This window comes from Labrus mixtus, chromosome 13 (assembly GCF_963584025.1).
Source record: "Labrus mixtus chromosome 13, fLabMix1.1, whole genome shotgun sequence".
NCBI lineage: Eukaryota > Metazoa > Chordata > Actinopteri > Labriformes > Labridae > Labrus > Labrus mixtus.
The window spans coordinates 16,422,878-16,438,631 of NC_083624.1; the positions used below are offsets into that span (position 1 = coordinate 16,422,878).

The window sequence follows — 15,754 nt, forward strand, 5'->3', positions numbered from 1 at the left end:
TGTAGGACCGGAACCGGAAATCTGAAATCATAGTCGAGCGGAACAGAAAGATAACAACGAACTAAGAAACATGTAAGAGGTGAGTTTATCGTCTTATTTTTTTAAATATATTTTTTGTTGTTATAGTGAGATAACATGTATTGTCAGTATTCAAACTGTAACTGCATTATAGAAATGGTTAAGCTGACTAAATGGGTTTGTGTTTTGTTAGCATGTTAGCGGCTGAGCTACGGATGTTAAAAAGTCTCGTTTGACGTTGTCAGGTTTTTTCATTGAAAGAAACGTGAGAGGAGGTACAGCGCTGCCTGAACACCTAGATGAACAACGTGTCTTTCAAAACATAACCAATCTTACTTGGTGCTCTGAAAGATCACCATGAATCCACCTAATCCGTTTGGAAGTCCACAAGGTGGCGCTTTCCAGGCTCCAAGCAGCACCATGAAGACCAGTCTGTTCCAGTCTTTTGGACAGCAGAGTTCAAGCAATCAGCAAACTATGGGCTTTTTCCCAGCAACACCAGCGTTTGGACAGCCGTCTGTGTTAAATCAACCCACAAGTCATGTAAGTACAATGTTTGGACAGGCCCCTGCCTTTGGACAGGCATCAACACAACCCGCCTCGCTTCCTCCAATAAGCCAGACTCCAGCGTTTGGGCAGCCTGCTTTAGCCATGAACAGCTCAGGTTTTGGTGGTAGCTCCACGCCAGCTTTTGGACAGCCGAGTGGACTCAACCAGCAGAGCTCAGTGTTTGGTCAGACACCTGCGTTCGGACAGCAGTCTGCTTTTGGACAGACTGCAGGTTTTGGCCAGCAGTCCTCTGGGAGTGGAAACACCCAGGTGTCGTCTGGCTCCACCCCTGCTTTGGGGCAACCTCAGTCGCTGAGTTTTGGACAGTCGTTGTTTGGACCGCCGTCATCTACCAGTGTTAGCACCAGTGTTTTTGGCTCAACTCAGAGTGTAACCCAGAGCAGAGGCTTCGGACCAACAGAATTTAATTTTAAGCCTGCTAATGAGGCACTTTTCAAACCCATCTTCAGTGCAAGCCCTGAGCCCACTAAGCCTCAGACTACTTCAATGTCAAGCTCGCTGTTTGGCAGCAGTGCATCCCAGACAACCAGCGCTATTAGCAGCAGCAGCACTACCGCCTCCACCGCAGGCTTCACTCTGATGCCTGGGGCTAAGTCGGGGCCGCTGGGCTTCAGCTTCTCACAGCCCGCCGCAGCTCCCTCTATCGCTACTCAAAACAATCCCCTAACAACTGGCAACGGCAGCGGATCTTCCAACACTCTGCAGTTCACTTTTTCTCAGCCAGCCGCCCCCTCCAGCTCCAGCACGAAGACATCAACCACCCAGCCCACCACCCCTTCATCTTTCAGCTTCTCAACCAAAACCCTCCAGCCTCAGGACCCACCCGCTTACAGTGGAACCATTTTTGGTCCACCCCCAGCTTATGGCGACACCAAGTCTAAGGCGGAGAGCAGTACAGGTGAGAAAGGGAGCAACCTCGAGGCTCTCGGGGACACAAATGTATTTGCAAGATTAGGCAAAGGCACCAAGCGCAAGGAAGAACCAGTGGTTCCGAGCAGTGGCCAGGAAAAGCCTGCCACAGAGGAAGATGTTCCAGCAGAAGCAGAATCACCAAGACATCCCTCAAAGAGGCCTCTTATGAGGTCCCGTGGCCCAGCAGGAGGAATATTCGGTAGGGCACTAAGTGGCCTTCGTAAAGATGCCCCTGTGAGGCGAGATGCCACAAAGGAGACTGAGAGGGAAGACGTCCCAGCTAAGAGTGAAGACTTACCTGTTACGACTCCAACAGGATCCAGGGATGTTGTGGAAAAAGCTGAACAGTCAGGTGAGACAAAAAAAAATCATACACTTTGTGCTACCAGTGGAAGATTTCAAAGAAAACACCAAAACTTGTCAATTCAGAGGAAAAACTTCACATATGCATCCATTTGGTTTCCCTCTGTTTCTACAAATACAATTAGTTTCACTGTGGTTTAGTACAGAAATAATTTGCTGAATTTAAAGGACATTTCTTTGATTTAATAAAATAATTGAATGAACTGTAAAAATATCACCATTCTGACTTCTAATTTTAACATTTCATCCCATAGACTCAGCAAAAACTCCAGAACCAGAGCACGAGACCATAACTCCGGTGAAACGAGGCGTACGCAGGGAAAGCTCAGAGGGCCTGAGTGGCATGTCTCCCGGTGACTGCACCAGTATCATGTGCAGAAGCGTGCCTCCAAACCTCAACCGGAGGGAGATCATGGAGAAGCATTTCCGTCATTTCGGGAAAGTCAGCAAGGTCATCTGCCGGCCTGCCAAGAACACTGCCATCATATATTTTGATGACCACGTGAGTGGACTCTGTTTCTTGGCTTCACCAAAAATGCTAGTTACCAATTAATTGTTCTTACAATTGGGTACTCAGCTAGAATTGATCTCTAAGTACAATTTATTCTCTAAAGGTTTTTTTGAATCAAGTAGCCAGAGTGTAGTCTGCTGTTACGATCAGTCATTTGGACTTGAACTGTTATGTACTTTCTGTGCTGTCACAAAAGAATTCTGCTTCCCATGACCATATACTGTTGTCTCCTTCAGGCGTCTGCAGCGAGGGCAAAAAAGAAAGGCAAAGTCCTGCATGGAAAAGAGCTCCTTCTTCTTTGGCAGAGAAAGAAACAGAGTAAATACAATACATTTCTATGATAATTGAAAAAAATGTTTAAACAATTGCTCCAGCCAAGCAGCCATCGCTTTTCATTCAGCTATCCTACCAGCTGGGAAACCTGCAGAGCCTTATGGTGTTTGTAATTAATCACAGGTGCTCTATTCTATTTATTTTTCAGAACTCCTCAATTCATTGTCATTACCTCCTGTTGATTTCTTTATGTTTTAGTTAGTGCTTCTTAAAAAATGCCAATATATTGATGTCCTGGGGACCTCAGTGAAAAGCATCCTGATTTACTTCTACTGAGTTTTTTTTAAAGACGAACCTTAGTTCCTTACATTGAGTCAAATCATGAGTTCTGAGTTAATTTATTTGGTGTTTTAGGTCCATGTGACAAAGGAGGCAGACCTGCAGCAGGTAAGGAGGAGGCAGAGGGAGAAAGTCTGGAGGACACAGGGTCCAAGGCTAGCCTATCCCCACTCAGGAGACCGGGATTCAGAGCTCCTGCAGTCAGCAGCACGGCGACACTAAGTCGCAGGTAACACAAGCTCAATGTTTTCTTTATTGCATTAGTAGGTTAAACTGAAGCTGTTACGGTTCCGTCTTCAGGTCTGAACCGATGGACTTCTTGAAAATATAACGCTCTGTGTGTCTTTGTATCAGCTCTCCAGTGAAGAAGTCATCTTTGGCCAAGTCGCTGCAGTTTGACACTGAAGCCCCGAAGGAGAGTGGCTCAGACGCCTCGATCTCAGAGCGCCCGGTCCCCTCCTCCCTTCTCCACCTTATTGGCCAGGTCGCCGAGACCGCTGAGGACAAGTACCGCCTCCTGGAGCAGAGGGATAAGATCCTACGTCAAGGTGAAGCAACCTCTCAAAACAAAGCTGTGTTTAGCATGACTCTTAAATCCAGAGGGACACTTTAAACTGGATGTGTTATTTGTCCGCACAGGTCGGCCCAAGAGGACAGACCTGGTCCTGTCGAAGGTGTTTGTGGGGACGTGTCCTGACATGTGTCCAGAGAAGGAGAGGTACATGAGGGAAACACGAAAACAGCTGAGCATATTTGAGGTCGTCCTAAATACTGAAATGGTAATAACGCATTCACACTTTGAATATTTCACATTAGAATTACTGTGAGATGTTTTATCCTGTAACTGGTTTTTCTTAGGTTCCTGTCAGACATTGATAATTCATCTTTGATATCTTTTTACTACATCTGTCACGTGCACGTCTCCTCTTCAGTTTTGGAAGTGCAAAGAAAATATTAAACAAAAAAATATAACCTTTGTTTTACAACCTATTTGCATGTATTAGATATTTGAGTATATCTGCATATGAATGCAAAACTGCAATTCAGGCATAGATGATATTAGTTTCTGTCAAAGCTTCAGTTGCACTAAAACAATGTGCTGCCATTGCTACCTTGCATGCACTATGTAGAGAGAAACTGAATCTGTCGTTATCCTGGACTAGGTAGAACACACAGCAGCCATCAAGGAGTACAGTCGCTCGTCAGCCGACCAGGAGGAGCCCCTGCCCCACGAACTGCGCCCCCTGCCTGTGCTCAGCATGACCATGGACTATCTGGTGACTCAGATCATGGACGAGGGCCTTGACAACTACAGAGATTGGTATGACTTTGTGTGGAACAGGACCAGAGCCATCCGCAAGGTGAGAGTCGGCTTAGGCTCGCTGCTATCTTCAGACGTTAACTATTGTCACATTTAAATCTCTTTAATGACAAATTAAAACAATACCGAACAGAAAGATATGAGCTTCCATTATTTAAGTATGATTGATTGATTATGTTAGTTAAATGGATTTATCAGTCCTAAGACAATTTGCAGGCATGTTGACAGGAAAAGTCGTGTCACACATTATACCAAGTAGACAAATCTATAAAGTTTCTTCCAGGTAACAATCTATTGAATATCATTCCCATTTTCACCATGTCATCAAAACAAAAGAAGAGGCAGCAGCATTTTGTTACTGAGCTTAAACAACACAGCTTTTGTTATGCAAGACACTCTTAACCAAAAGCAACTGTTAGCATCTTTGCTCCCTCCAGAATTGGTATCACTGCTGTTTGATACCAATTCATGCAGTCTAATCTTTTACCTTAACAAGAATCAAAGTGGACGCATGTTGTGTAAGCTGACTTTTTAACCCCAGCTGTTGCTCCGTCACTCCCACAGGACATCATCCAGCAGCACCTGTGCTGCCCCCACACAGTGTCTCTGATTGAGAAGTGCACTCGCTTCCACGTGCACTGTGCTCACCACCTCTGTGAGGAGCGCATCTCATCTTTTGACCCCAAGATCAACAACGAGAACATGACCAAGTGCCTCCAGAGTCTCAAAGAAATGTACCAGGACCTGGCAACAAGGCAGGTCTACTGCCCCCAGGAGGCCGAGTTCCGCCAGTACAACGTGCTGCTCAAACTCAACGACGGCGACATCCTACGGTCAGTCAACAGAGACACACATTCACAGGATTGAGTGTGTTTGTGAAATACTGTAATATGTGTAAATCAAATGTTTCTCTTCTCAGTAGTTGATATTGATTTAAGCTGCTCTTGGTAAAGAAATGCCTTCTCACACTTCTTCCTGTCCTTGCAGAGATGTTCAGCAGTTTCGTGAAGAGGTGCGTAATTCCCCCGAGGTGAAGTTTGCAGTGCAGGCCTTCGCTGCAGTCAACAGCAACAACTTTGTGCGCTTCTTCAAGCTGGTGAAACGAGCCTCGTACCTCGCCAACTGCCTCCTACACAGATACTTCAACCAGGTTACCAAACGCTTTCCTTCATGAATGAATGTGAACAAAAACCCGTCACCTTCTCTAAAGACGTTTGAGCTTTGTACTCGACATCAAAACTACACTTATGTATGTTCTACATCTTAATGCATATGTGTACTATGGATACCTGTTATAACTAAAGTTTTGAATGTTTAGAAATGTCACACAACAGAGCAGGTCCAGACTGGACTTGTGTTGTCCATTGATGTATTTCAAATGTGTGTGTTTGCGTGCAGGTCAGAGCTAAGGCCTTGAAGACCTTGAACATTGCTCACACCATCGGTCCACGGTCGACTGCTTTTCCAGTCGATGACTTCGTTCGAATGTTAATGTTTCAAAACGTTGAAGAGGCAACGGATTTCATCCAGCAGTACGGCGTCAATGTCCTCGATGGGTGAGTGTCTGACAGATGTTTGAACAAAGTCATTTTCCATTAACATGTTAGGAACACGTTGCAGCCCCACTGTACTGCTTTGGGATACTCTGTACCTATTTTAAGAGAAATTCCAGTTTTTCTATGTCTCTCTTGATATGCAGCCTGTAATCGCTGCACCATTATCTCAAGTGTATGAAAAAATTATGGGGAAAGCAAATGAGCTTTTGTTATTGTTTTTTTTTGCTGGTAGCATCGTTGCTCCCTCCAGACTGACCCGACTCCTTGACAAAAACAGTCATTTGACCTCACAAACACTGGTGTTACTGGTCCACCTCTGCCTTCATTTTGTTGATGTTTGTTTCAGTGGGTTAGCATAAATGCATGTTCTGCAAATAAAGTGGTAGGTTTTGTCAGTGGACTCTGGAGAACAAAGAAATAACTGTTATTAGTTTGAAAGACAGAATCGTAGTCTTTAACATTAAGGTTTATCTTTTGAAGGGATCCTTTCTGTTCTGTATTCTGTTAAATCTTACATTGAAGACACAACAGCTGTTTCACGTCAATCAACAGCATTCATTCCAAAACCTCTTGTACCTTAAGAAGGGACTTAGAAGATATCCAGCTAAACAAGAAACATTCAATACTGACCAAAAATATAACTTTCTGCACATTTAGCAGATTTAGTGATGGAGTTACTGTGAAGCCTTTGAGCCGGAGAACCTGAGGATTATTTTGTGCACTTAGTGCAGTTGTATTGATTTTTTAAAAATGTTATTCACAGTGTGGTGGAGCTGAGTCGAACATCCTTTCAGGAGCCGGACCTTCCTCTGTCCCAGAATAAATCAGAAGTCATCCTCGCTAAGAAGATGGTGCTGATCGGTGAGGTGGTGAACGGATGCCCCCTCCCTAACCCTCTGCAGCACACCCCCGTCTGCAGCTTTGACTTCAACAACAAGTATCGTGGAGAGGGCCCTCTGGCTGAGCCCTCAACGAGCCAATTTAAAGGTACAGGCCATATTTGTCAGATTGTGACTCCCTCTCGTTTAAATTTCTCTATTTACTGAAAAAGGAACATTTATAGTAATAAAGCTGAAATGTTTCTTTTATTTTCTCAGCTCCTGCTGCCAGGTTGGAGGTTAAGGCTCCACCCAGCGCTGAGTTGCTGACACAGATCGTCCCGGTCCAGGTTCCTGTCATGCCCGTGTGTTCTTCCAGCATGTTTGCGCTGCCTCCAGCTGTAACTGACGAGACTGGAGAGCCCAGCCAACCTTATCACAGACCCGCCCAGCCAGCAGAGGCCCAGCAGCTGTTCCAGCCGATATCTCAACCCCAGCCTGTCAAACCTCCAACACCTCCACCTAAACCTCAGCCCACATACAACAACGAGGTCGGTGATGTCACTATATAAGAGTTCATAACAAGAAACGCCTTTAGCTGCTACCTTCAATATAAAACAAACCAAAGAACTCAGTCAGTGATAATTACTATTAAATAACCACCTTCTTGTTTTTTTACTGTGCACATGTCTAAGTGCTCTTTGTGTTCTCATCACAGGACATTATGGCGGTGCTGGACTGCGTGATTGAAGAAATGGTGGCAGCAGGAGTGAAGGAGGTCGCTGAAGCTGGTGCAAGCTACGCCTCAGCAGCTCTTGAGTAAGTTTCCGAGTGATCCATCCGCCAATGTCTTCGTCGTTTTGTTCTTTCTATTCATCGCGAGTTTATTGTTATGCAGAGTCGATACCTTTTCAATTGAGGTGACTAACTTGCTGTCTTGTTCGGCAGGGAGAGCAGCGTGCAGGTGGAGTCCCTGGTGGGTGAGGTGTTGGGACACTTGCTGCACGAGGTGTCGTCCGCTGAGATCACGCTGGAGCAGGAGCGCGTCGCTGAAGAGAAACGAAAGCTTGAAGAAGCCAGGTTGCTCCTCTGATTATTACCTTTTGATTTTTAATAAGGCCAACTGTGGTGTTCATCAAATCATGTGGAATTATTTACAACTCACTCTAAAAACAAACGCTGTTTCTTTAAGTTACTTTTTGATTGTGCTTTTACTTTTATTTCATTGTCATTTTAAATGCGTGAAAGCTCGATGAATTTCAAGACTTATATAAAGGCTGATATCACTATCACTATCCTACCCTCACTCGTGAACAAGACCCCAAGACACTTGAACTCCTTCACTTGGGGCAAAGCCTCACTCCCCACCCAGAGAGAGCAATCCACTGTTTTCCGGCAGGGAAGCCAACAAAACCACTTCATCTGCAAAAAGCAAAGACAATATTCTGAGTTACCCAAACTGGAAACCCTCCTCCCCCCTGGCTGCTCCTTGAATTCCTGTCCATGAAAATCACAAACAGGACCGGTGACAAGGGGCAACCCTGGCAAAGGCCTAAACGCACTGGGAACGTGTCGTCATATGTAGATATGCTCAAACCAAACCAGAGTGAAGCGACTTTTGTACATTTATCTTAAGCATTAATCATTGTTCAGGAATTGAAATCTTTATTTTGCCAGTTTTAAAGAATTATCAAAGCAGTCCTACTTATTAATACTCCCCTGTTTCTTTTTCCATCTCTGTGGTGTGTCAGGAGGAAGCAGGAGCACGAGGCCTTCGTGGTTCAGTACAGCTTCTCTCTCTGCACAGAGCTCATCGTTGAAGTCTTAAGTGAGACCATCAAGGAGACCGCCGCCTCTGAGATCCAGTAAGACTCTAAAACATCCCCCAAAGTCTTGAATTGGTTGTATATGAGGTTACATGGTGTACTAGAGGGTTAAAATCACAAATGCTAGAATGAAATCATTTTTAGATTTTAAGTCTTCAAGTGGCTCAACTGAGTTTCACTGACTAAATGCACTCCTTCTTCTCAGACAAGCAGTGGACGAGAAAGCCGACCGTGTGGCTAAATGCACAGAGCAGGTCTGCAACAGTCTCGTAGAGGAAACTTTGAGCGCAGACATCGCTCTGTTGGTTGAAGGCGTCCTCGAAAATGAGCTGCAACGTATTCAAAAGTACATCAAAAGGTATGAAAAAGAAAACATGGAAGGGTTTGAGGAATTGTCTCTATCTGGATTGAAACATGATAACAGGTCCACCTCCGTCTGTTTAAGTGACTATTCTTATCTAAATATCCTCCTCACACATCGGTTCCCTCTGTCCCGCTCTCTCCGTCGACCACCAGGTGGCGTGATGTGGTTGCAGTGCGTCGCCAGCTGAAGAGGCAGATGAGAGGCTTCCCTGCAGCTCCTTGCTGTGTTGATCCTCGCTTCAAACTGAAAGCTCTTGCCCCCAGCGCTCCTGCACAGCCCTCCATGGCAGATCTGGCCCGCGGTGTGGTCAACCTGGGCAACGCCGGCACCCTGGCTCTCTCCAGTACCAGGTACTTGTATCTGTCAATAGTGGGTTTGTTGGAATATACATGAAGATTCATCATATAAAAATACAAGCTTTGATATCTCCAGATGACGAGTTAAATCGATCCATTATGACGGGAAAACCAGCTTTGTTATCAAGTAGTCAAGATCTCTAAATGACTCGTTATCACAGGAGAATTGTGTAAATGATATGTCCGGATGTATGTTCACCTAAGGCTTCATTAAATAACACTTAGTTGCTCCAATGCATTCAAAATATGTTCTGTGTTTTTTTGAAGGTTGTTGAAAATGAGACAGGAAGTGATCCACCAGATGAGAGTCCATTACTACTACCAGCAGCTGCTCGAGTAAGTCACCCCTTTGTTTGTTTGTTTGTTAATAAGTCAGACTTTTTGTTCTTAAAGCAGAAGTTTGACTCTCTTCCTCGTTTCTCTCAGCGAGTCAGTTTGGACGCCGATCAACCTGCCAGCTCTGGTGACAGAAAACATCCCCGACCCACCCGACAGGATCTTCTGGAAAGCTGTTCTGCTCCTGCCGAGCGATCACGAGAGTGTAGCCAGCCTGGCCGACAGGTACACGGCTGCATTTAAGCCAGAGACAAGTCTTTGACAGTCAGGTGCAGCTGTGATTGGTGGAGGTTTGGTTTCTTTTACCATAAGAAATGAATCTTCATCTGGCAGCTGCATGGGATCGTTGTTCACTCTTTGAATTGATCTTAAATAAAAAAATAGTTTAAACAGAACTTGCATGACTGTTTTAAGGTTATACAGAATGAAGGGATGTGGAACATTTGAGGATATTGTAAGAAATAACACACAGATAACACAATGGATGAATTACTGAGTTTGTTGTTTCTCTTTTAGGATTCTGTCAGACTGGCTGGAGGTGAAGCTCGGGGGTGGGCCGGGGTCAGAGGTGAGGGAGGAGCAGCAGCCAGAAGACGCACTGCAGACCCTCTGCGTCACCAACACACTGCAGGATAAAAACCAGCGCACACACAAAGTCCACATCAGCGTCAAGGTGGGATCTCGCTGCATCTTATAAAGATCTGTGCCGTCAAATATATAGAAAGTAGAAACAAATCTGTTTGGATGTGAAACCATGTGTATTTAAGAATGGAATAAAACGTGTTTATAACTAAATGACAAAATGTCGGAGATCTTTTGTCACATGCTCATTGAACATGTGCAGTGAGATGTAGAAGAAATGTTTATGTGAAAGTTATTAAATACTCATTGCCCTTTAAAAAGACAAAAACAATGTTGAGCATTCTGTGAGCCAGTGTTGTTAATTATTTTACTTATTTCCATATTTCATACATTTAGCACTTTTCAAATTTTATTGCATGGGGCTTAAAAAATGTGAATGTAAATAGTATAATGAAAAAAACAAAAAACCGGTAACATGCTGTCTCCTTGGTGGTTTGTTCCAGGCGTCCCGCGGTCCTCTAAGTGAAGACGGTCTTTCCAAAATGGAGGAGTGCTGCGAGCTCCACGGGACGGGAGCTCTGATCACGCTGCTCCCCGCCATCCCCATCATTGACTCAGACCAGGATGAGCAGGATGTTCCTCTGCTGTCGGCTCTGCTGCAGCTCAAACAGCTTCAGCAGGCCAGCACCTGGCACTGCCCGCTGCCTCTGGTCATACTGGTGCCCGGACCTGACAGGGGCATCGGCCTAACACAGAAACTGGAAGAAGGTAATGACTAACAGTAAATAAAAGCATTCTACCTGAGGCAGGATCTGAATTTATCTGATCGACATCTTTTAACCTTGAACTTTTCCTCTAATCGTCCCTCAGCTCTGCTGCTGCACACGCTGGTGAAGGAAGGCCTGATATCAGAGTACACATTCATCTTCATACCAGAGACGACAAGTGACCTACAGGGATCCAAGCAGGTACCTCACACACATACACACACACACACACACACACTCACACTCACACTCACACTCACACTCACATGTACAGAAGAAGGCCACACAAAATACTCTCCCTTTTTTAGATTGTGTTTAATGTCCATCACATCCACAAGCAAGCAAAAGAGTCCAGTGTTCATTCTTAAGCTTCATGTTTGGTCTCTACCAAATACTTAGTTATATCTTGGTGTGTAGCTGCAGAGGACTCCCTTGTTATAACCACATACTCTCTGTGTCCATCTGTAGTTTGGTTCTGGTACGGTGCAGTAGTTTTAATTGTAAAACTCAGAAATTGGTCCTAGAGGCTTAATGTCTTGTAAGAAGAGAGGATAATGTTGAAATCATTTCATACAGTGCATCACCTTACTTCTTCTGCAAAATGTCCAAACTCCCACAATGCATGAAAACTAAACAAACTCGTCAAACCTCCTCTTGTCAGAAACACAACTGAAATGTGGGACATAAAATTCCGGCCTTGAAAGCTGTTGCAGCATGTAGAGTTCAGAAGTCCAAAATCTGACGGGGTTACCAGATGAATGAAGAATTAGGAAAGAAACATTTTATATTTTTGCCACTTTAGTATCGAGCAATTCAAATGAATTTAGATGAAACATTCAGGAAGTGAGAGAGGAACTAGTCCTCCTCCTGATCTCTATTTATAGATGAATGAAACTAGTTGTAAGGGTTGTGATCCATTCTCAGTGATTTTTATTTGTATTTACTTTATGCTTCCTAACACTCTGTTGTCTGTCCTCAGCTCAGCTGTGCTCTGCGTTGGCTGCTGGTCCGAGCACCCCCTCCCTTCCCTTTCTCCTGTCAGACTCTTGTGCAGCTCGTGGAGGCCAGCTTGAGTCGAGAGTTTAGTCCCAGAGTTTTTGCCCAACGGCAGGAGCGTGCCGCAGCAGGTCTGTCCCCTCAGGACCCGGCACCTGTCATCCAGCTATACAACGCCGTCCTGGCTCACGTCGCTGACAAAGTGTCGTCTCAGGAGCTCAGCAGACTCTCGTGGCCGCCCTGCGAGTTCTGCCTACCCGACACCCGAGACTTTGTCCCTCATCCGGGCTGGAACTCTGCCCAGCACCTCAACTGGCTGCGTGAAGCCATCGTCAGTCTGCAGCTACCAGAGTGGGAGACGCCGTCTGCTGCAGGTCAGTGAATGTGACATCAGCAAAGTGTTTGTAAATGTGGTTTAAGGTCACATTTCACAGGAATGAAAAAATAAATATCAGAACATCTCTAGTTTCTCCTCCACCTCCCTCCTCACTTTATTAATCGTCTCGTCTTCTCTCCAGACTCCTGGTCAGAGCTTTGTTCCTCCATCTACTGCTACGCTGCTCAGATCCCAGTCGCTCGCCGCAGTCAACCCCTCCTGATGTCACGACTGGAGAACCTTCTGGAAAGAGTCCGTCTAAAGGCTCACCATACCCGAACCCCAGGGTCCAAGAAAACCATCAGCAACTGGGACAACGGAGACGAGGACTCGTGTTCAGCCTTCAGACGAATTCCCTGGGACGACGTGCTGGTGATCTGCATCGACCACAAACTCAAAGACTGGCAGATCCCCGGACCTCCTGTCTGTGAGGGTGAGCACTCTCATGGGGAACATTTTCAAACATTTATCTGATTTAAACTTGTTTAAAAACAAGAGCCAATGGCCGTTCTACAACCCACAGAGGACGTGTGACCGTGTTAACTTGATTATTGGTGTGTTTTGTTGTTGAAGATGCTGTGACGGAGGATGGAGAGATCCTGGTTTACTTCCCCACAGAGTCTTTGAATGGTTTTAAACCCCCAGAGGAGTGGACTCAGACCCTCAGACAAACCCACAGAGAGAAGCACCAAGAGAAGGAAGGGTAAGTAAAATCCTCACTCAAAAGCCATCGTGAGTGAGGAAGCTCACAGTAAAGAACATTTAAGATTTCCTTTATTGTTCAGATTACATCTTAAACATTTATCTTTTCCTCTCCTGGGGGGGACAGGGCTTTCTCTGTTGCTGCTCCCACCCTCTGGAACTCACTCCCAAAAAACATTAGAGACTCCCCCACACTCACCTCCTTCAAGAAATCCCTTAAAACTCACCTCGTCAACACTGCCTACAACCACTAACTCCCCCCCTCCCCCTACATTACTTCTTCATTGTACTGTCCTCGTCGTTTTTTGTTTTGTTTTTATGGTTTTATATTTTGTCAAAGCGTCTTTGGGTTCCTAGAAAAGCGCTATAAAAAAACAATATATTATTATTATTATTTTAAGTTCAGTCAAGTTACAAACATCTGTTGACAAATAAAACAGCTAAACATCGAGTTCACGGCCAAACAAAGCTATGACAGTGTTCATTTATGATTTTGTACAGTAGCTTTCAAATGTCACATTTCCTACTTTTTTTTATCAGAAGTATAGAAAACTTCATGCTAAAGCTGCAACCAAAAGCTGCTACAAGCGGAAGAGAAAGACTGGTGATCACTTAGTGAGCTGTAGAGGGAGTGACGGATGTGAGCAGCATTTCAAAATAAAGCTTTGAATCAGAGAAATCTAACTTTTTTCTTTTAAAGGTATAGAAAACATAATATTTAATATTACAGCCAGATCAGGAGGATTTCAGAGGCAGTCCTCCTGACATTCTCTGTAAATCTTCAGGAGTGCATACGTATGTGAACACAGCTATAAACCAGCATTGACTCCCTCATAATGTTACTCAAGTTCCACAGAGTCATATTACTGAAGGTGCTCTGAGTTTTCAAACAACAAATAATCAAGTTAAAGTGACATCATCATCATCACCCGTCTCAGGTTCATAGATTCAGTACACCTCCTTCATTCACTTCTTTTTAAAAAAACGTTCTCCCTCCTCCATCCTCAGAGCGAGTGCTGCTGCCTGTGCCACGCCCTCCGGTCTGTCCATCAGACAGAATCTGTTCCACAGTCAGCCGGAGCCTCTGGAGGCCCCGACAGCCCCACTGGACATCACACACACTCCCACATCACAAGAGCTGCTGGCACACAGAGTCCTACAGAGCTTAGAGCAGGAGCATGCAGCGAGCAAAAGGTACAGCTGCTGTACAGATACAGAAAACTGTCATTTTTTTAACCCGAACATTTCTAACACATATTCTGTGTCTACAGGAGCATGGAGCAGTTTCAGCGCTGGCTTGATGGCGATCCTGTCGATCACTTGTCCACGCCGCTCTTCATCCCGTCCTCCACTCTGTTGTCGATGCCAACAACCATAAAGCAGCCGCTCACAGCCAGGAGTCGAGACGCCGCTCTCACGCAGGTATGACACGTTCTCCTCACCTCGCTCAGTTATTCTAAGAGAAGTTATATATTTTTTTCAAACAGCTGATAGAAGATAGAAACAGTTTAGAGTGTGTGTCACATGTTGTACATTAAAGATTAGATTTATCATTAGCATGCTATTTATCGGATCCTCAAGCTACACAATAGATTACACTTTGGTTTTATTCTAAAAGTCCTGATTTCATTTATGTGGCTACAGATGAAAAGAAACAGTGTTTTCTCCAAGTTGCCGTCCCAGATTTCACTCATCATTTATCTATTTTGGTCTGTCAGCAGCCGGAGCCTTTCGACGAGATGTCAGAGGAATCAGACTGGCCTAAAACGCCGCGTGTATCCATGGCATGGCGACTGAAGGAAATAGAACGACAGATTTTGGCGAATAATGAGGAAGAAATGGCGTGCCAAATGAAGCTGAGTGGTCTGCTGGGCATTGTTGATGACTGAGGAACTTTTAAAGGAAATATTTTGCTATGCAAATGTTTGAAAACCGTCAACAGACTTCCCGCTGCGAGTGACGACTTTTGTTTATTTGCTGAGCTCATGGCAGTGGATAACATGCAACACGTTAATTAAAACAATGTGTCATTTTTTTAACTTGTATCTAGACTTTGGTTTGTAAATTAGAGTACCAAAATCAAGATTTTTATTTGTGTTTGAAGTTTGTTCCATTGATCATTTATACCTTCAGAATGTGTGTTAAATCATATTCAGTGCCTATCATAAACAAAACAAGATGCTGATTCCCACCAACTTTAAACTCTTCTTTAAAGCCGTCTAGCTTGTCTGTTTTAAACAAACTTTGAATTATTTGGATTTCTTAGAAGCATCATCAAATCATAGGACTTCTGTGTTGTTTGAAATCATCTTTAATACCGTTGATGAAATTGTGTTATAACCGACTCTTTAATAAAATATATTTTTCAGAAATACTACTTCTCATTTGGACCTGTTGTCCATCAGTTCATTAGAACATGAAGAGACCTGGGGATGTATTCAAGAAGCCTCCTACGTACTGAGAGTTGCTACTAGTGACAAAAATCTTAGAAAGTTATTAAAATCTTGAATTTTATGAGAATTTCCCGTTTAAGTTTAGACTATATCTAAGTTATTCACAAAGCATCTTAGCCTTTAAGAGAGCTCCTAAGGTGACAAACTGTGAGGAGTAGTGAGGAGGACTTTTAACAGGATGAAGAGTTTCTCAAGCTGAGGAGAAAATGAAGAAATGTTCTCCAAACACTACATGAAGAATAATCTTTTGAATCACAGTTAGGTCGAACAGACAAAAATAATTTGTGCAGACATTTCAATCCATCTATGACGTTT

General features: G+C 44.2%; 1 protein-coding gene across 2 annotated transcripts; it reads left to right on the forward strand.

Moving 5' to 3' along the window:
• Window positions 1–277: 277 nt before the first annotated feature.
• Window positions 278–15,360, forward strand: mcm3ap (minichromosome maintenance complex component 3 associated protein). Of its 2 annotated transcripts, none has more exons than XM_061053894.1 (28): window positions 278–1,852; window positions 2,118–2,365; window positions 2,611–2,692; window positions 3,062–3,215; window positions 3,341–3,534; window positions 3,626–3,765; window positions 4,150–4,347; window positions 4,872–5,140; window positions 5,295–5,457; window positions 5,706–5,863; window positions 6,627–6,850; window positions 6,961–7,232; window positions 7,400–7,500; window positions 7,630–7,761; window positions 8,433–8,546; window positions 8,713–8,865; window positions 9,024–9,221; window positions 9,495–9,563; window positions 9,654–9,788; window positions 10,080–10,236; window positions 10,649–10,913; window positions 11,016–11,113; window positions 11,892–12,282; window positions 12,427–12,717; window positions 12,858–12,987; window positions 13,995–14,180; window positions 14,258–14,408; window positions 14,708–15,360. In XM_061053894.1, the coding sequence occupies exons 1-28, from the start codon at window positions 376–378 to the stop codon at window positions 14,873–14,875; spliced, it is 6,318 nt and encodes a 2,105-aa protein (XP_060909877.1). In that variant the 5' UTR covers window positions 278–375; the 3' UTR covers window positions 14,876–15,360. The 2 variants fall into 2 exon arrangements, with proteins under 2 accessions (XP_060909877.1, XP_060909876.1); XM_061053893.1 differs by having other exon boundaries at window positions 281–1,852; window positions 14,705–15,360.
• The last annotated feature ends 394 nt before the right edge of the window (window positions 15,361–15,754 follow it).